Source organism: Tenrec ecaudatus, chromosome 11 (genome assembly GCF_050624435.1).
Source record: "Tenrec ecaudatus isolate mTenEca1 chromosome 11, mTenEca1.hap1, whole genome shotgun sequence".
Lineage (NCBI taxonomy): Eukaryota > Metazoa > Chordata > Mammalia > Afrosoricida > Tenrecidae > Tenrec > Tenrec ecaudatus.
This window is the reverse complement of record NC_134540.1, coordinates 19,505,539-19,526,238: the sequence shown is the minus strand read 5'-3', so window position 1 is coordinate 19,526,238 and position 20,700 is coordinate 19,505,539. Positions and strand designations below refer to the sequence as shown.

At 45.6% G+C, this 20,700-nt stretch overlaps 1 protein-coding gene across 5 annotated transcripts in view; it reads left to right on the top strand.

Annotated features, from left to right (window-relative positions):
• LMO7 (LIM domain 7) overlaps positions 1-20,700 on the top strand; it is a 254,442-nt gene that overhangs the window by 212,296 nt on the left and 21,446 nt on the right. For 3 of the 5 annotated variants that reach the window (XM_075562969.1, XM_075562966.1, XM_075562965.1), the window contains 6 exons: positions 1,818-2,102; positions 14,127-14,241; positions 15,349-15,510; positions 16,255-16,442; positions 17,797-17,857; positions 19,525-19,581. In XM_075562969.1, the coding sequence (XP_075419084.1) occupies positions 1,818-2,102; positions 14,127-14,241; positions 15,349-15,510; positions 16,255-16,442; positions 17,797-17,857; positions 19,525-19,581 (868 nt within the window). The remainder of the gene's footprint in view (positions 1-1,817; positions 2,103-14,126; positions 14,242-15,348; positions 15,511-16,254; positions 16,443-17,796; positions 17,858-19,524; positions 19,582-20,700) is intronic. The other 2 variants (XM_075562970.1, XM_075562967.1) reach the window with 1 other exon arrangement.

Genomic DNA, 20,700 nt, shown 5'->3' with positions numbered 1-20,700 from the left:
ATGAGGCTCTCTCCTCCCATAAAGAGTTGCAGTCTCAGAAATGCCTAGGGGCAGTGCTATGAATCTAGTGGGTTGCAGTGAGTCTGAACTGACTTGTGGCAGAGAGAGAGAGAGAGAGAGTGAGAGAGAGAGAGAGAGAGAGAGAGAGAGAGAGAGAGAGAGAGAGAATATGAATGAATATTGAAGTATTATCCCATAGAATGACGTGGTGCCACCTAAAAAGGAATCTGTTCATCGGATGTGTGTGTAAGAGATCAGCATAGTCTCAACAAAAAGTCAATGACCACATACCCTTTAGACCAGGGGTCCTCAAACTTTTAAAATAGGGAGCCAGTTCACCGTCCCTCAGAGCTGTTGGAGGGCTGGATAAGAGTTAGAAAAAACAAAGCAAACTATGAACAAATTCCTATGCACACTGCACATTATCTTATTTTGAAGTAAAAAAGGGTGGGGGGGGGCGCAAAAACACCCGGCAGGTCGGATAAATGTCCTCCGCAGGCCACATGTGACCCCCGGGCCGTAGTTTGAAGACCCCTGCTTTAGACCCAGAATCTAAAAGAAATACTGTCATGAAAAGCTGATTAGCAGTCAGGGAAGCCTGCCTGAACTAACCAGGAAACCTTAACCGTGAAGAAAATACAGACATACTTGACAACGTAAGAATTACATGATGTTCTAGCCCACCCCCCAAAGAGGGGGACGAATAACAGAAAGGTGGGTGAAGGGATACAACGGACAGGGTAAGATATGAAGTAACAATGATAATATATCATTGATCAAGGATTCACAAGGGAGGGGCAGGAAGGGGCCGAAAGAGGAGCTGATACCAAGGGCTCAAGTAGAAAGAAATTGTTTTGGAAATGTTGACGGCAACATATGTGCAAATGTGCTTACTACTATTGAATGATGGATTGTTATAAGATTTGCAAGAGCCTCCAAATAAATTGATTAATTTAAAAAGTAAACAGGAATCATTCACATAAATATTGACTCAGAAAAACATTAGCACAATGTATTGATATAGCTCAAGGGTTAGTATACTCATAACTCTGAAGAAAATATAAACACTAGAAAGATGGATGACAATGGTAGCCATTTCCCAGGAGAGGAATTTTAAATGGATGAGAATATAAAATACAAGGATGCAGAGACACAAGCAACTTTTGTACATTGCTTTGGCAGTGAAAATTGTGTTTATTTTTGGAGGATCGATATACATGGCCTTTGACCCCCCCCCCTTTGGGGAATCTGTACTATAAAACAAAGTTTGAATCATCAAACTTTATGAGAAATGCCCATCAAATGAATGAATGGAATATCCAAGCATTAAAAGGGGTAGTCAAGAGCTACTCACCGGGAGTAGTCATATTTAGATCCACTTTTAAAATACACAAGTAAAGTTCCAGAAGCCTATATATAATATCGCTTTTGTAAAATCAGTAACTCTTTTGTACAGTTAGCATATGACTCCTAACCACAAGGTCAGTGGTTTGAACCCACTAACCATTCTGAGAGAGAAAGATGAGACTTTCAGTTCCTATAAAGACTTGTAGCCCCTGAAAGTCTTGGGAGCCAGTCTCCTCTGCTTGACTGGGTCCCTAAGAGTGGAATGGTCCCAAGAGCGGGATGCACTTGACAGGCAGTGGCTTCGGGTCTGTGAACGTGTTCTTGCCAGGCTGTGAGCTGTTGTACTTAGCTGTAGGGGAAGGTATATGCTACTTTTATGGCTTAACCAAGCATTTCATGTAGCGGATATAGTTCATAACTAGATAAAAAGCTAATAGAATATTACATTGAAAATGTGATTTCCTAATTAGATGGATGATTCTTGGAAGTACAATGGAAATGCAGGAAGCATAAAGCGAACGCAGAATGCCTCTGCTCCAAAGCTGGAGACAAGCCAGCTGCCCGTCAGTGTGCCCAGTGAGACAGAGGCGGCGGTGAGAGTGACCTCCCCTCCACCCTCCTCCCCTACCTCCTCGCTCTCCCAGGACCAGAGAGCCACTTCTGCCGTCCAGCTGTCTTCAACCTCTGGCCTCGACTTAATGTCTGAATCTGGAGAAAGCAGAAGCTCTTCACAAGTAGAGGTCTCAAGATCACAGGTGAGTTTGGCGAGGCTCTTGGTCAACGACTGCTGAGATAGATCAGCATTTAATTCTGCAAACCGCATTCTTAACTTCTCACCACGGGGGTCTGGATTGATGGTGCCGAAAATGACAGTGCATTTTATTTTTCATCGATCTTTGAGGAAGTGGGTATCTTCCTAGTCTGAGTTTACGGATCTAAATAATGCTTGTGGAATGTACGAATAGAGACTAAGCATCTCAGAAAAACCCCTCACTGCAATCAAGTCAATTCCAATGCAGAGTGACCCTACAAGACAGGGTAGAACTGCCCCCTGTGGGTCTCCGAGACCGGAACCCTTGGCAGGAGTTGTTGCTGGGTGCCACCGAGGCCAGTCTGACCCTTAGCGACCCTGTACGCAACAGAGGGAAACCCTGCCTGGCGCCATGCCCTCCCTACGATTGCTCCTGTGCTTGGGTCCATTGTCGCAGCCACTGTGTCCGTCCATCTCATCGAGAACCATCCACTGTTCGTTGCTTACAGGAGTAGAAAGCCTCATCTTTCTCCCAAGGAGGGGGTAGTAGTTTCAAACTACTGACCTTCATGGTTAACCGCCTACCATGTAACCCACGACACCATCAGGACTCCTTATGCCATTTCTGTGGACTTCAAATACTCATGCACCCTGTAGAATGCCCGGCATTTTAGACCACTGCATGTTCCTTAATGGGAATATTGAAGTTTAGTTACAATTTCACAATTGTGTTCCTTAACATTTGGAGTCCAAACAAAACACGCACTGTTTTCTCCCAGAAAACACACACAGTCTATGTTTGCTTGCCAACAGCGCCCTGCAAATAGTTTTGGAAGTGCTTCCGTGCCCCACCCCCGCTTTGTTAATATGTTATAAAAAAAATTGGTATAGCATTTTTTTAAACGTTTTATTAGGGGCTCATACAACTCTTATCACCGTCCATACATATACATACATCAATTGTATAAAGCACATCTGTACATTCTTTGCCCTAATCATTTTCTTTTCTTTCTTTTTTTTCCCTTTTCTTTTTTTACATTTTATTAGGGACTCATTACAACTCTTATCACAATCCATACATATACATACATCAATTGTATAAAGCACATCCATACATTCCCCGCCCCAATCATTCTCAAAGCATTTGCTCTCCACTTAAGCCCTTTGCATCAGGTCCTCTTTTTTTTTCCCCTCCCTCCCCGCTCCCCCCTCCCTCATGTGCCCTTTGTAATTTATACATTGTTATTTTGTCATATCTTGCTCTATCCGGAGTCTCCCTTCCCCCCCTTCTCTGCCGTCCCTCTCCCAGGGAGGAGGTCACATGTGGATCCCTGTAATCAGTTCCCCCTTTCCAACCCACTCACCCTCCACTCTCCCAGCATCGCCCCTCACACCCTTGGTCCTGAAGGTATCATCCACCCTGGATTCCCTGTTTCTCCAGCCCTCATATGTACCAGTGTACAACCTCTGCCCTATCCAGACCTGCAAGGTAGAATTCGGATCATGGTAGTTGGTGGGAGGAAGCATCCAGGATCTGGAGGAAAGCTGTGCTCTTCGCCGGTACTACCTTGCACCCTGACTGACCCATCTCCTCTCCTAAACCCCTCTATGAGGGGATCTCCAGTGGCTGACACTTGGGCCTCGGGTCTCCACTCTGTACTTCCCCGTTCATTCACTGTGGTATATGTGTGTGTGTGTGTGTGTGTGTATATATATATATTATAGCATTTTTATAGGTGTTTTTCTTAAAGATCATTTTACTGGGTCTCGTATAACTCTTCTCACAATCCATACATACATCCAATGTGTCGAGCACATTTGTATGTTTGTTTAGTATAACATTTTTACGGAAATACCTTCATGGGGACGAGGTGCTAACAAAAATAGTGGGTCTGCGTTATTTGCGTAAAAATGCGGTGTTTGCAGTCTGTATTCGGAGCTAGAAGAACAGTGAAAATCATACGTCAGCCATTGTTTGGGAATAATCGTGGTTCATAGATAGGTGTGTTTCTCTGCTGTTCCTATGCATGATTACAAACATTTATCTTAGGACAATTGCTCCAGCTTACTAAAATCATTAGGTGCACAGTTTATTGTATTCACTTTTAAAGCCTGAAAATGTAAAATTAGCCTCAGGCATTTCAACGGGCACGAACTAAGGTAGCCTGCTTTCTGGTCAGGAAACCCGAGTTCCTAGCAGAGAAGTCATACCAGTAGAAGCAGCGTGTCTCTCGTTGTGTGGACATGAGTATTTGGCTTCGTGGTTTTGAGGAGCAGATTCAGCAGAGCAGCCTCACGACTGCGCCCTTTGCTAGGGGAGGGACCTCCCTCAGGCTAGCAACACTCTAATTGCACCCGTGGATTAAGGCCGAGGGTGGGGGAGAGGACTTCTGGCCATTAGTCCTCAATTCACATGGCACGGGGCCAGGTTTCACCATTCACATATTTAGGTTTCTCTCTCACCAAACTTGAAACGCATTCTGCCCAGCAGCACTAGGCTTATTGGATCCAGTGGAATTCTACAGCACGTAGCTGGGTTTTCTTGTGCTGTGGGACCAGCCTATCTCAGAGATGGGCCGCGTGTCCATATCTGTGCTGCCAGGCAAGTAGCCTTGTATAGCACCCCCTCCGCCCCACTCCTACTCAAGATGCACTTTCATAGAACAGCCAAGGAGCAGTATGTCAAGGGTTCTGTGCAGTGTTCCCTCAAGCTCCTGTTCCAGTGTCATCCTTCCCGTTCAATGTCAATGCTGACTTTGAAGTTAACCCTTGGTGAAGCATCCAGATGTGTGGATTGTCTTTCGGGCTCTCGCTCTCTCTTCCTTCCTTAACTGGTCAAAAGTTTTTGTTTGTTTGTTGTTGTGTTTTCTGTTACAAGTCTTCCCTTTCTACTGCCAGAACTTCCCATCGGTTTATCCCTTCCGATTGCAATTCTGGCCCTTTCCCTCACCAATGCACAAGTTTTATAAATGTCCATTGCTGTTGAATGGCTTCTGACGCATAGTGTGACCCTGTAGGACTGGCCCCTCGGGTGTGTAACACTGGCATCCTTATGGAAGCAGACTGCCACATCTTTCTCCCTTGGGAGGTTTGAACCGCCAACTTTTAGGTCCCTAGCCAAGTGCTGAGCCACTGTGCCGTCAGGGCTCCTGTTCCATCACTCATCGTACACATTTGTACCTTCTGCACCAGGCCAGCTGCAAATTCGCCTGTGTCACACCAGGCCAAAACAAAAAAGCCAAAGAGCATGGAACTAGTTCAGACATTAGTGAGAGCTGCCTTATAGCGCAACTTTGTCACCAGGCCTCCTGATCCGAGGGTCATCCTCGCAACATTCTCTCCAGAAAAGCCGCCCCCAGGGGCGCTCTGGGGGTAGAGTGGATGAAGTACAGAGCACTCACTGAGGTCCCTCCCGACTGGCCCTAAATTCTCCCTGGAGTAGTATTACTGAAGCCTCACCTGTGGAATTCTCTCGGCTCATCCTCACGGGGCTCTGTGAAATCAGCGTTACTCTGATGAGCCCAGTCATACAGTTGTGAAAATTAGGCATGGAGCGGTCATGTTGCTATGTTACTTGTCCAAAGTGCTAAGGGCTACTTAATGGCGGAGCCAGGACTCGAACCCAGGCAGTCTGACTCAAGGATGCTTACAAAACCACCAGGGGAGCCATTTGGGAAAAGCAAGGAAGGGAGGCATGCATTCCTAGGAGACTAGTTGCCTTTCCTTAAACACATCACGTCTCCGCCTCTGTTCTTTTTGCTGCCCCATTTGGAAACATCCATCTCACCCATCCCTTCTTCTCGAAGCCCTACCATTCTTTCAAAACCCAGGAGGGATCTCATTCTTCATGAGTCAACACCACCCCCACCACACCGCCACCCAGCTGGAATTTAACTTGTGTTCCTTTGACGTCTTCTGCACTGGCTTCTTCCTTGTTCCGTCTTGTTCGCGTGCTTTCTCGGTACCAGGATTCTTTGCACCCTCTGCAGGTAGACACTTCGCCGGCAGAGTTGTCGCTGACTGAAGCTTAGACCATGAGACTAAGAGCATGAACTTGAGTCATCAAGGGCACTTAGCGTCTTCAAAGGGTCTTTGGTGTTGGGTGTCCTGAATAAGGGATGCTTTAGGAATGCTAGTGGTGTTGCGGAGGGTTAATTTTCAGTAGGCGAAGTCTGGAGGCACAGACTGGTTAGGAGCCTCTCACAGCAGTGGAGTAAGCAGGTGGTTGATGCCGTAAGGCAACCGGGTCTGTAAAGTGGTAGCGTGGCCTTACCTAAAGTTCTTCCACTTCTGTTCACAGGGATTTTCTTTCCATCTTCAACCTCATGCTCAGCTTGTGGTGTTGTTCCTCTCCCTTCCCTTCCCTTCCCGTCCCATTTCCCATTTCTCTTCCCATCTCTTCCCTTCATTTCCCATTTTTTCCCATCCCTTCTCCTCCCCCCTTGGCTTGTGGTTTTTGTTTCTTCTGCTTCCTTCTTTCCTCGTCAATCCCAGCAGCCATGGCAATTTTGGGAGTGCTCCTAAGCCAAGAGGAGACCACCCCAGAGGGCTGTCTGTGGGTCGAACGCCTGTAATCCTTCATGTTACTCCCAATTGCCTGGTAGCTATGGCTCCCATTGTTCTCCCCCTTGATGGTCTTGCCCATTCTGTCCTTCTGCAGCTGATTGAGTTCAATTAGTTAAGTATGTGAGAGAGAAATTATATTTTGCTCAGCTGATCTAGAAACTGCTGACCCAGCATGGGCAGCATTGTTTTCATGGGAAAAGAAGAAAATTGCTGGGCATCAGCCATGCTCCCTGGCATCTTAATGCCGTGCTTAATCCTTTCAACAACCTTGCAAAGCAGGTAGTCTTGTCCTTGTTGTGGACCCATTAAGACTTGAGACTGGAAAGTTACATAACTTGTCCCCAGGCTGATTAAATGGTGAGGCCCTCACTCTCATTTCTTTCTCATAAATCCTTTTGAAATATTACATGTTCAAATTGAGACCCGCCTTAAATATATCATTAAATCATTGGATCTTGGCTGACTTTTAACTTTACAGCATTTTTTGAAAGTCGAGAGTCAGTAGGGACTGACTTTCCATAAAGATGGACTCATTCTTAAAATTGTTTTCTAAGCAAGGCATCTATTTATTGAAACATTTCAGAACTCAATCTCCTCCTGACAGTGTAGCATTTAAAAACCCTACCCAGGAGGAGGAGGAGGAGGCGGGGAAAGGAGTAGTGAGCAAACAATGCCAGAGACGGGCACAACTAGGGCATGAAGGCAACGACAAGGAGGACATAGAGATTCCATTGGTGTTGGAGCAATGGCAATCTAGCTGAGACAGATTACTAAGAGGCAGAAGAAAGGTGAGCGTGATGGTGGAGCAGGGGGAAGGAAACAGGAAACATAAGAAAGATCTAGATAAAAAGCTATGGATAGAGGTATAAACATAGGTGTGCAGTTTTGTAAATGCATTAATTCATAAAAATAGAGGTATTAGCCTATGTACATATATTTATATGGCAACACATTGAGGAAGTGGACAGACTTTGTGCTCAAACCCTCCCTCAACATAAGAACACTTAGTTTTAACAACCTGGCATTCTGTGAAACCTACCTGTGAAGAAAACTGATGGTGTCCAGCTATCAAAAGATAGAGCATCCGGGGTCTTAAAGGCGTGAAGTTAAATAAGCGGTCATCTAGCAGAGAATCAACTAGCCCACATGGAAGAAACACACTAGCCTGTGTGATCATGAGGTCCCGATGGAATCAAGTAACAGGCCTGAGGACCACAAACAAATAAACAAACAAAAAACACTGTTGAGAATGAGGGAGGCCAGAGCAGAGATCTCAAACCCATCTGTACAAAAATAGGACATTCCCTCACAGACAGGTCACAAGGAAGGGGTGAGTCAACCAGGCGTAGTCTAGCACCAATGAAACACACAATACTCCTCTGATTCTTTGAAGCTTCCTCACCCCCCACTATCATGACCCCAGTCCTGCTTTTCAGTTCCAGCTAGACCAGAGCATGTACACTGGTACAGATAAGAGCTCATGGCATATGGTCTCCAGGTCAGATAAACCCCTCAGGAGTATAATTAGGAGTAGGAAAAAGGTGGAGAGAGGAGGAGAGGAAGGGGGAACCAATCGCAATGATTGATGCATAACTACCCCACTCGGTATGAGCAACAGAAATGTGGGTGAAGGGAGACATTGGTTAGTGTAATACCTAAAAGCAATATAATTTATAGCCTATCAAGAGGTCACGAGGGTGGGAGGGGGGACGGGAGGGAACAAATAGGAGTTGATACCAATGGTTCAAAACTAAAGTAAATGTTTATAAAATGAGGATGCCACCATATGTACAAATATACTAAAACAATTGATGCATGGAATGTTATAAGAGCTATAAGAATCCACAATAAGGTGACTTTTTAAAAAGTAGCCAACCCCCCCCCCCCAAAAAAAAAAAACCTAATAGAAAAAGAAAACCAACCCTCTACCCAGCAGGCAGTAAGGTATTGCCAGCAATCATTTACGTAGGTGCAATGCACTGACCTGTATGTTCTGTTACTACAGTTCTGATAGCTCTTTGGAAGAACAGGCCTGGAAGTAGGTGGGCCAGTTCGAAGTGACTGAGTTAGTACAGGGAGAGGTGACAGCCTGAATTAAGACAATCACCTGAGGGAGGATGGAAAGGCTGGGGTAGTTCAAGGTGGGTTTGTGGACCAAAGGCTTGATATCACTTTAGTAACCTCATGTGTAGCAGAAGTAGGGATGGGATGGGGGGCCATTGGGTGGAGCTGGGCTGCAGAGCAGGTAGGTGGTGAAGGGGGCGGGGAAAGTGTGTTAGGCGGGGCTGACTAGTGAAACAAGTCCAGTGACCCTCATCCACACATAAGAAAGAGCTTTATATCAAGAAGTAACTTTATATCAAGAAAACATCCCAGCCCAACTCAGGTCCCTAACTACTTGTCCATAAGCCCCTCTTTGAACTCACACAGCTGCATGTAATGATGCAGAATGCAGGAAGATCACTGGCCAGTGGGTACAGAGTCGTGTGGATCCAATGTCGGTGGAAGCATCACTGAGCTCCGGCAGTAATCAGCATCAGCCAGAAGAAAGAAGAAGGCAGAGAGAGAAGGGGAAGTTCCCAGGACCCTCCTTATGAGAAGGCCACGCCCACAACGAGGCTGTGACCTGATTGACAGGTTGAATATTACCCCTACTCTTTTATGTATCTTCAAGTTGACATGAAATTATATAGCTACCACATGGAGAATCCCAGAAAGAACCAGGGTGGGGGTGGATTCCAACTCAGAACTGGTTAGATCATGATGTGAAAAACATGAGGTGGAAGAGCAGGTTTGGGGAAGAAGGCCGGGAGTTTAGATTTGGGAATTATCCCACTCGACAGTTGGTAAAGGGGTGGCAGATGAGTGTGCGGTGACTAAGGGAAGTGATGGAGTCAAGAGGAAGATTGACTCCGGCACGGAAGGGGAAGCGCACCCCGATGAAATGAAATAGAGGAGTGGCCTGAGTAGCGGAGGGCGAGGCAGGAACAGCAGGATAACAGGTGACTTCAGGGGACGGCAGTTTTGAGGGGGAAGGCTGGCTATGGTAGGTGCAAGGCTAGACATGGGCGTGCCTCACAGGAAGAGTACTGAATATAGATTGATAGGGAGATGAGGTTGGAGTGGGCTGAGGAGGGAGGCTATCAACGCGTGGAGAAAGTTGGTACACAGGAGTGTCTGGTCTTGTCTGGTCAAGGAAAGAAGCTTTGAGTATTAGGCCAGGGTCCCGGTTGAGGTCTTTTCGCTTCATGTTCTCATCCCACTGAGACATCATGTTAGGCGTCGTCGAGGGGCAGGGAAAGGCGGAAGGCTCTCTCCACGATGGATTGACAGACTCCGTGGCTGCCGCAACAGGCTCAACATGAAATACCTGTGAACGTGGTGCAAGACCAAGCAGTGGTTCATTCTGTCATCCACAGGCTTGCTCAGCCTCTTGGGATGGCTGGTACGGCTTCTCTTTGTTGAGACGTGTGATGGCAGCTGATCCTGATGATTGTGTGGGCCTTCTGTGGCCCCTGGCTGGAGGTTCCCCAGCTCTGCCTTAAACCTAGAGCCACTCCACTGACATCTTTTACATTTGGAGAAGGATTTATTTAAATTGCAGAAGATTTTATTTCAAAGCAGGTTTTGAAAACCCAAAGCTTGGACATCTGGCAGCCTCGGGAACACACCTAAAGTAGACCGATGCCAAACCCAAGTCCCAGTCCATTGGCACCAAGTCCATGTGGACTCATGACAACTCTATAGGCCAAGGGTGGGACTGTCCTGTGGGCTCTCCAAGGCTGTAATCTCCACAGAAGCAGACTGCCACACCTTCACACTTACGGAGTTGCTGCCACTTTCCACAGTGAACCTTTTGGTCGATGGCTGAGCGCTTTACCTCCGCGCCACCAGGGCGGACACTGAGCTGTAACTGCACACCATACAGGCCCGCCACCTTTGTCTTTGTACGGTCCCCCAAGACTGTAGCTTCGGGGAACTGACTCTTAGGCATCACTTCAGACGGGCGCTTCTTAGCTCCTGGGAGTTCTTAGCTCAGGGATTTCTTGATTTCCTGAGGCCAGGGCAGCCCTTCATGGTATTCTTCTGGTCGAATAAAATTGTGAAACTCTTCCATTGGGGGTTTAAACTCATTTGCTTTTATCCTATTTCTGGTAGAAAAGGATCAGGTTCCCTTGCCATCTCCCACAAAGTGTTCTTTACGTAGTTTGAGGCAGTTTATTAAAACTTCCTCCAGTCTTTTATTCATCAAGCTAAAATAAAACAAACCTCAATTAGTATCTTGAATATCAAACCCATCATTTATCGCTCTGTCCTCAAACAGCAGTAGGTTTTGCGTTTTTACTGGTTTTCAAGTCTAATTTTCTTGCCTCTCTTTTTTCTTTGCTTTGGGCAGAGTGGGGAAACTGACCTCTTCTTTCCGAGTCAGCGCAAACTTAAGAATGTGGTGGTTTGGGTGAGGGAGTAGAGCTGAGCGGTGCGGTTTGCTATTCTTAGCAGCGTTTTATTATCTTCTCGGACTGAGCCTTCACCCGGCTGACTATTAATGGGTGCCCGAGAGCCTCCATCTGGGTTCCCCTTGGAAACTGCTTTATGAGAAGGACTTTCTGGGAGAGCCATTTCTATAGTGACTAAAAACTCCCACACTCCCCTTTTTTCTCCCAAAATCAACTCCGTGTGGAAGAGTCCGTAGTGAGTTCCTGAAAGGAAAGGGCCTTGCCTATATCATATTCTTTCCTCAAATGCCTTGCATGTTGTCTTATACAGAATAAGTCACGCAGGGAAATCAAATGTGCGGCTATCAAGTTCATTCTGACTCAGGGTGAGGGGCACGTGTGTAACAGGTTCAAGCGCTGGCTGCTCCCTGGGAATGTTTGGGCTTTAATCTCTTTATGGAAGCAGGCTGCCAGGACTTTCTTCCACGGCACCACCGAGTGGGTTCCAGCTTCCAGCCTCGGGTTACTTATAGTCACGCACCACCCGGAGCAGATGTACCATCAATGTCTGTTAAATGTATGGATGCATTTCGAGTGCTGTACCACTGAACATCTCTGCATATGCATAACATTTCGCTTCTCCCATCTAACCCTTCTTATAAACCAGCCTCGTTTATCTCAAAATAATTCCACTTGCATCTCAAAGCAGTTTTATAGTTGGAACAACTTAGGCAGGAAGCTTTCTGAGTTCCCCAGTTGGTCCTGGAATTGAGTTTGACTGCCAAATTAAAGTGGAGTGGGTTTGGGTCTTTATTTGGAAAATAAAGTGCATTTGAGAAGAAGTGAGGTTTCCCGTGGTCGGTTGGGGTGGGGCTGATGTTTTGCTTTTGCTTTTAGCTAGGTAAGTCTGAATTCTTTATGAGTGTGAAGCACAGCACTAAGACACAAGCCTGGGAACTCCTGCATGTTCAGAGCCCTAGGTGTTGCTTACCTAAGCACTCAACTTGAGTCTGTAAACGGTGAAAGAGGACGCACATTTGCACAGGCAGAGAGGCGTGCAAACTGAAAGCGCCTGCTTTGGAAAATGGTTTCAGGGAGTGTGGTAGCATCCAGAACCTTGTGGCTGTGCCATTTGCAGCTGGAGCTGGCAGTAGATTCCTCTTGCCATCCAAGAGACTGGTGGTTCGATAGGGAAACCTACGTCTGTAGCATAGTGTTTGTGGATAAGGGACTCCATTCATCGCCCCCTTTCTTTTTTTTAATCATTCTATTAGGGGCTCATACAACTCTTATCACAATCCATACATGCACCAATTGTGTAAAGCACATTTGTACAATCATTGGCCTCATCATTCTCAAAACATGTGCTCTCCACTTAAGCCCCTGGCATCAACTTCTCATTTTTCCCCTCCCTCCCTGCTGCCCCCTACCTTGTGAACCCTTGATAATTTATAAATTATTACTTTGTCATATCTTGCCCTATCTAATGTCTCCCTTCACCCGCTTTTCTGTTGTCCGTCCCCCAAGGAGGAGGTCACATGTAGATCCTTGTAATTGGTTCCCCCTTTCCAACCGGTTCCCCCTTTCCAACCCACCCTCCCTCTATGTTCCCAGTATCGCCACTCACACCACTGGTCCTGGAGGGATCATCTGCCCTGGATTCCCTGTGTTTCCAGATCCTCTCTGTGCTTCTGTCCACGAGTCGGTACTACCGGATTTGTTTCAGGATGCCTCATGGGGGCTCCTCGGTCTCTTGGGGTGGATTTCTCACCGGTGACCCACAGGGCTCTCATTTGGTGGCACTTTCCTGTGCCTCAACTGCTGGGTCCCCACCGAGCAACAGGGCAAGCAGAAATGCCCGGCCACATTCTAGATGCCCCTGGGATGGGAGGCTCCCTGGTGGCACAGTGGTTGAGCACGCGACTGTGATCCTTAAGGTCTGCAGTTCAAAAGCCCCAGCTGCTCCGTGGGAGAAGGATGGGGCCTGTCCGCTCCTGGAAAGAGTTTGTCTCAGATACCCACAGGCCAGTTCTGCCCTGTCGCTGTGAGTGGGCCTGGATTCCGTGGCAGTGCGCATGAGCATCCTGGGGTGGGGGGTGGGGGTGGAGGGGGTGGCACCAGTCCAAAGGAGCTCTACTTGTTGTTACATTGTATGTCTGACCCCACCACTGCCGCCTAGTCCCTGCTGTCTCGTGGGGAACCTATAGGACAGAGCTGAATGGCTCCTTGGGGTTTCTGAGACTGCACATCTTCATGAGTGTGGACAGCCTCATCTCCCTTCCTCAGGGTGGCTGGTTAGTTAGACCCGCAGCCTTTCAGCTGCCAGCCTGAGCCACCAGGCTCCTGGGTCTAAACAGCACCTGGAAGGACTCAGCTAAATATACGATAAGTTGCAGTTTTTTTTTAAAAAAAAAAAAGCCTGGCAGCATTATTTATTTGAACAGTTTTATTGTCATATAATCCACATGTCATTCAATTCAAGAATTCAGTCATATTAAGAAGAATTGTACGATCACCACCACAGTCTGTTTTAGAGCATTTTCTTCTTTTTTGTGCTTATTGTTATTAGCCCCTGATCCTCCCCCCCCCCCCACCTCGCCTGCTGTATCCATAAGAAATCATTTATTCAGTTACTGTCTCCCTAGATTTACCTATCCTGGATTGTTTTTTACATAAATGCATCCAAACACTCCACAGCCTTCCTGGCCAGGGACAAATCACCCCCGGTTGCGTGGCGGTTCGAGTCTATGTTTTCTCTGTGGCCGAAATGACTCACCACGTTTATGGCAGGATAAACTTCGATGGGTACGAAGAGTTCCTTTATTATCAACCAAGAATATGAAGTCTGTTATTTATACAAGTGGAGGCTTCTGCTCGCTGATGGAAAAAGGGGGATGAAGCTTGTGGCTGATGGAGACACGATTTCCAGGGTGTCTTGCAGGCAGCTGCCCTTCTTTTGTGGATAGGCTTTCCTCCCTGTGGGTGCCAGCGACACCTGATACCACCGTTTCATGTTTTGTTTTCAGGATCAGTTCAGCGATATGAGAATCAGCATAAACCAGACGCCTGGGAACAGCCTCGACTTTGGGTTTACGGTAAAATGGGACTTGTCCGGGATCTTCGTAGCATCTGTTGAAGCAGGTAACTCTTTAGCTTGGCTCTGCTGAAGTCTCTTCTCCCTTGCTGTTATTGTCTTGAGGTGTGTGTGAACCAAGCCCCCTGAGCAGGGGGTGATTTTCGACCGGAGGAGTGCGTGTGCATAAGGTGAGGAGATGAAGAACTTCTTATTGAGAGGGTGACTGGTGGCACAGCCGGCCATTCCCCTCACCACATCCACGTTAATTTCCTAGGCTTCCTTTGCTGGCATTTCGAAGGGTTGTCAAAGTGTTCGAGGCTTCATCTTTGGGAATGGGGACAGATGCAAGTCGTGCTTCGCACTGAGCTCCGGAAGGAAAGTTCCACGTTCAGCCCTGCGTTGGGGAGTGTATATGTGCTCTTGTTGTTCGTGAGCCTTCTCACCCAAACATTGAGCCTTTTTGAAGAATTTTTGAAGAGATGTTTTTGAGCCTTCGAATTGGTCCATTGCTGAAGGTGTTTTCAGGATGCTTTGGGATTTTTGCTAAAGGATTATTCCTCGCACGTCCAAGGTGAATGCGAGTCAAGCTGGAGAACTCTTGGCAAATCTGACCACAGGCCTGCAGTGAGAAGGACAGCTATTGTGTTTGGGGGCGGGGGGGGGGGGATTTCCCGATTTTTATATTTAGGTACATGAATTTTCATGCTCACAGTGATTAATGATCCCTTTAAATTTCAAAGTGGATTTAATGAGACGGTGGTATTTTGTGAGAGCAGCAGTTTTGAGCAGTTTTAAGAGCACTGGCTTTCTTTTGCTCCGTTCCAGAGTGATTGTAGATCTGGAAGCTTAATTAAAGCGCTTTATATATCACATGAAAGAGTTTTAAATATATATGTTGATATATTTTTATGTTTAGAGAAACGTAGTGTTTCCTCGTCTCTGGAAGGCCCTCCGTGAACTGGGCTGTGCAGAGGCGTGTCAATGTTAGCTGTGTGTTGTGCACAGAGCAAGTATGGATGAACTTGCTTAGAAATCCAGCGTGCCTCCTCCACTTGCAACTGAGATGTACAAAGCAACGATCTGTTGAAATTCATCTTTCCTTGATGCCAGTGAGCAGGGACCTGGAGCTCATGTTCTAAAGTGGGTTGTTTAATTTGCTTTGCATCCTTTAGGCAGCCCGGCGGAGTTTTCCCAACTGCAGGTAGACGATGAAATTATTTCTGTTAACAACACCAAGTTTTCATATAAGGACACACAAGAGTGGGAGGAAGCTATGGCTCATGCACAGGAGACTGGACACCTGGTCTTGGACGTCAGGCGCCACGGGAAGTCTGGTGAGTAGGTTTTACCAATGTCTCTGTTGACTTGGGGACTGGTCTTGTGGCACATGGTTATAACATCTTGCTTCAATAACCTTTGTTGTTGTTCATTTGACTTAATTTTGGTCAGTGTGATGTTTTGTGGTTATGTTATGGCTAATCTTAAATGACTCCTTGAATAGCCTGTCAGATAGGCTTGCTTCGGACTAGCACATTCACTGGGTTCTAGATTGTTTACGGGCTGAAGCAGTGCTCTGGCCGGCAAGTGCCAGGACGAGCTGATGACTGCAGTCATTTTATCTGCATTCAGACATTATGTGACACGACTCAGTAGTAAACATTACAGTTTGATCCAACTTTCTCAGCAGCCCCGTAAGAGTAATTGGTGTGAGGGCAGAAGGTGGGGGGTCATATTCCTGCTGCTGATTCTCTATATGAATGCCAATATCGTGCTGACTTTGGTTCTGGGGCTAGATTAACTCTCTCCAGTCCTAGTAAAGGGTGGTCATATCAACGTGTACTATCCAGTCTTGACTTGTTGCTCGGTCCAGTAAGTTTGCTAGTCTTTATTATTAACCTGTTTTAACCCGTGTTGCTGGGAAAGTGGTCTGTTGGCAAAACACCTAGACTCTCCATTTCTTTCACACGCTACCTGATTTGTCTGTCTTGTAGATGTCTGTGTTGTACCTGTGCACTCAGTAACTCTGTTCTTTCCACTTCGACACCTGTGCTTGCTCATTCCCTCCATGCGCCAATCAGACTGGGCCACAGACCACACGTCCCTGCCATTCACACGGCACCCAACCCTCAATCTCACCAGTATGGCTACCAAAATTATAGGTTCACCTGAAACAAAGTGGATTGACACAACTTCTGGAATTTACAACTCCGAGCAATCTTCAAATCTGTCACTCACCACTGACTTCTCCGGAAGCCTCCAGCATTACGTAAGTATATTTTGAGCAGCGGGAGGAGCATCTGTGTAGAGCGAGTAATTGTCGGCATTGTGTATGGGAAAGGCATTTGCTTTCTCTGCAGCATGAACCACTAGGAAGGGCACTTGAGTTTTGACTATAATATACGCTTTTGAAAATCATAAGGCGCTCAAACCAAAACCCAAACCCAAACCTCCAGTTCCCGGAGGTTGACTGTGACCGTGTCTCCTAGTGACTCGGTAGGGCAGGACAGAGTGGAATTGCCCAAGGCTGTCTGTCTCTTTCAGGAAGTAGACTGCCACCCCTTTCTCCCAAGGAACCAGATGGTCGGCTGAACAACTGACCTTTGAGCTAGCAGTCAACTACTCCACTACCAAGTCCCCTTTGTAAAGTGTGACTCATTCAAAATTAGAGCAAAGTTACTGTATATAATCATAAAATCCAAAAGATCCCATAATGTCATTTTGGGGATAGTCTTCACCAATCTCTCATAATTATACCCATTCTCTCATTTTCATTTGTGAATGTGAAGTAGTCCTTGTGTGAAATTATAGGCCATAGCTTTTCTATGTTTGCTTCAGTTTTTACTGGTAAAATACATATAGTAACTCTGCGTCATTTAAAACTTTATGAGGCGTTTCAGTTCCTGTCTTTGTAGGTGAGTCGGATGGTGAGTCTCACAGGTGTGGCTAAGAGATACTCAGTTACGTTCATCGATTAAATAATGATTATACATTGGGTGAATTTTATGGTATGCAAATTACATCTTAGGTTCTATTTAAAAGAGAGGAATAATAATTATCTAAGTATCAAACCAATATTTTTTTCCCTATTCCATTTTACAATAGTGGTTTCTATGTATTATATGAATTGGTCATTGAGATTAATAATTAAATTAACATTTTCCATGAGTTATGACACATTTCTGTTGCTTTTCATATCATCATCCCCATGGCATGCCACTTTTATTTAATAAAGGAGACCCTGCTAGGTTGTATAAGATGGCTTAAATACTACAGGATCCTAGATAATTAATATTTTGATTAATTATAATGGCAAGTCAAGTGAATGAGTGCTTGTTTTACCCATCATCTTTCTTGGAATATTAATGATCAATTAAACCAAAATCATCCCTACCTGCAGCTGGTCATGTATCATTTCACAAATATTGAAGACTAATTAAAAAAATTAATTTCTACTACACATAAAAGGCTATATAATCAATGTGCGAACATCATGGAAAAAAAGCACAAAAGAAAATCTCATCTTGTTGGGAGCTATTTATTTTCGCTAATGGGAAATGCATGATTTTAGCATAAATGCCCAACTGGGGAGAATATTGTTCATCAGTATTTGTCTCTTCCAGAACACCGAATCCAAAGAAATCAATGGAATTCGTGAAGAAAGCAGTACTTTTGAATCAAAAGGTAGGCATCACCACGGCACTCCTATTTCCAATACCAGGCACAGCATAGCATTGGGGTTCAGCTGTTCTAAAAATTAATATCTGTGAGTGAAAGACAAACTGATCCCACTGCAAGGTGAAACGAAAAGGTTAGCACACAGATCAAATTGCAGCCAGGTGGGAGGGCGGGCGCTGCCTTCTAGCGTTGAGAAGCTCTGGCGTGTGCAGCTGCAGCAGCAGGTTTTGACCCACCCGGTTCTGTGTGTCAAAGCCAAGTAACCAAGACCGGTCTTCAGAGGTGGGGTGCTGCCAACGGGCGTCTTCCTTGAAGTTGAAACAATGTGAAGTTCCCTTTAGAGCTGTCATCGGACAAGCTTGGAGGCAGGGAGACTTCAGGGGGACATGCCAGTGGCAGTGATATGTGTTCACACAAGAACCTGCTTGTAACGGAAAAAGCAGGATCTAAGGAAATTTTGTGTCATGGAATTCCCAGGGTTTGTTTTTTTTTCTGTTTGCCAACAAATAGAAATTCCCAGGGTTTTTTTTTTCCTGTTTGCCAACGGTATGCTTTCTCCGTTGGTTGTACAAAATAAGTAAGAGAGGGTCTCCTCCGGCGGGGAACGAGACCCAGGAAAGGTAACCCGACCCTGGCCTTGGGTTTTCCTTCATCAAGTTATGTCACAAGTCACCCGAGTTATGCGTTTCCCTTTTTTATCAACCCCTTCTCCCACCCCCCTTCCTTTCTGGTTGGTAGAAGCAACCATATTTTAATGATTTGAAGTCCTTTAGCGAGGACGTTTTTACAAGGAACATCACACGAGTTTCAGCCATGATGTAAATCTAAGACATCTGGGTGCCAGCAGCAAAGGCAGAGCCAACGGATCAGAACAAAAGAACAGAGTGACTTGGAAGACAGCGATGGAGCTGTAGGCGGGCCTTTCGGTCTGAGGGTCTCGCTCAGAGACAGAGTCTGCAACTTGTGTCAAGTGATGATTGCGTTTTATGAAAAAAGGATAGGAATTATTTACCACAACTCCTGACAGAGCGGTGGGTGGAGTCAGAAACATCTTATCCCCTTTTATCTGATCTAACAGCATTTACTTCAGTTATAGCCATTTAGAAGAACTTGAGGACTAGGGCTAAGTGTTCTACTGAAAAGACAGTTTCGTGCTTATTTTTGGGGGGGTTCCTGTCTCTGGGTATCATTTATTTTGTTACCCTTCGTCCCATTAATTCTCAGTTCCTTCCTCATCAGCATTGTGAAACCCGAGGTTAGTTACAGTGACTCTCTTGTACTAGAAGAAACTTTGGATCAGTTAACTCAAACGGACATATGTTACATTTCTGATTCCCTGAAGCTTTGTGATCTAGCACAAAAGATACATTGTTCTCTCTCACGGAAAAGATGACGCTTCCTGCCCAAATGCCCAAGTAGTGGAAACCTTTGCTCCGGGTACTAATTGAATGTGGTATAGATTACTAAAAATGTGTGCCTATGTTTGCATAGAACTCATCTCTTACCTTCTCTGGCTATCTGTTTTGTCATTAAAAAATAATAATATATTGCTCTGTAGATTGGAAAAAATGTATGGAGCAGCATGTAGTTATCCAGTGGTGAAGCATAAAATGAATGACATGGTATTGATTGCTTATTTTTGTTGTTTTGTTTTTTGTATTTTTTTCAACTAGCATCTGAACCTATTTCTTTGAAAAACTTAAAAAGGCGATCACAATTTTTTGAACAAGGTAAACCACTCAGTTCACAATTCATGCACTTTCCTGGATTGTCGCCACTCTCCACTCTTCCTCACGGCTGCGGTGCTGGGCTCTGAGCCACTTTGGATTGGCTGTCCTTACGGCCACGCAACGTAACCCATTTCCATTCTTTTCCCAGGGCCGCCAGGCTTTTCTTATACTTCATGGGTCTACCTCTGTGGTAATGGGTCTTTTGTGTGTCCTTCGTTTTTTCTGTTTTTGTTTTTCCTTTTTCAACTGGGGTGCTATTGAACACACACTTCTTTCCATTGGTTCACAGTAAGAAAGGAGGACTTTCCTGTAAGCCTGACTTCCTCTTAGGAACTGTGTCTTATGAAACCGGCATAAAATTGGTCCAGATGTAAACATTCTGGCAGAATTTTGCTTGTCAAAAATGCTCAAAATCCCAAGTCAGTAGCAGGTTATTTACTGCTATTGGGTTGAAGGTTTAGAGTGTTGACATGATTGCCCTAGTGGATTTGAAGCAAATGAAAACCCTCAAGGGCCACCATGCACAAGGATGGTTTGCAGGCTTCTGTGTTGGTGTCACTGGGCTGCCTCTCGCGTGCTATGCATGGGGCTTTCTGGGCTTCCACGTGTGCCTACTAGCCTGTCGTCCGTGTGGTTTACGCTCTGTGTTCTGCCCTCAGGAACTTAAAAGTCATAGCTGACATTTGAGGTGCACAGTATGGCTAGAGACCAGTGTGCCATTGCAGTCTGAAACTGTACTATGTCTTACTTTTAAGATGATTTCAACAGTTTGCAAGCTTGCCTTGTACTCTGACATTTCCTGGATTTGAGTGTTTTGTGTTAATCACTGAGGGTTTTGCTCTGGTGCATTCGGGGGTCTGATTTTATGATCGGTATTTTTTACTGTAAATATCAATAGCGTTCCGGCTATGCATGCACCAGGCCGATGTGTGTCAGTGTCCTGAGTGTTTTCTTTTTCAACGCTTGCTTTTCTGTGATAATTTAATGGAAGCAATGGGATATTCCTGACTCAAATTTGCTAACATACGACAAGCCCTTTCTTTCGCTATTTCTAATTTGCACTCCCTTTTCTATCACAGGCTGTTTTAGGGACAACTCTGTTCCTACGTTTCAAAGCCA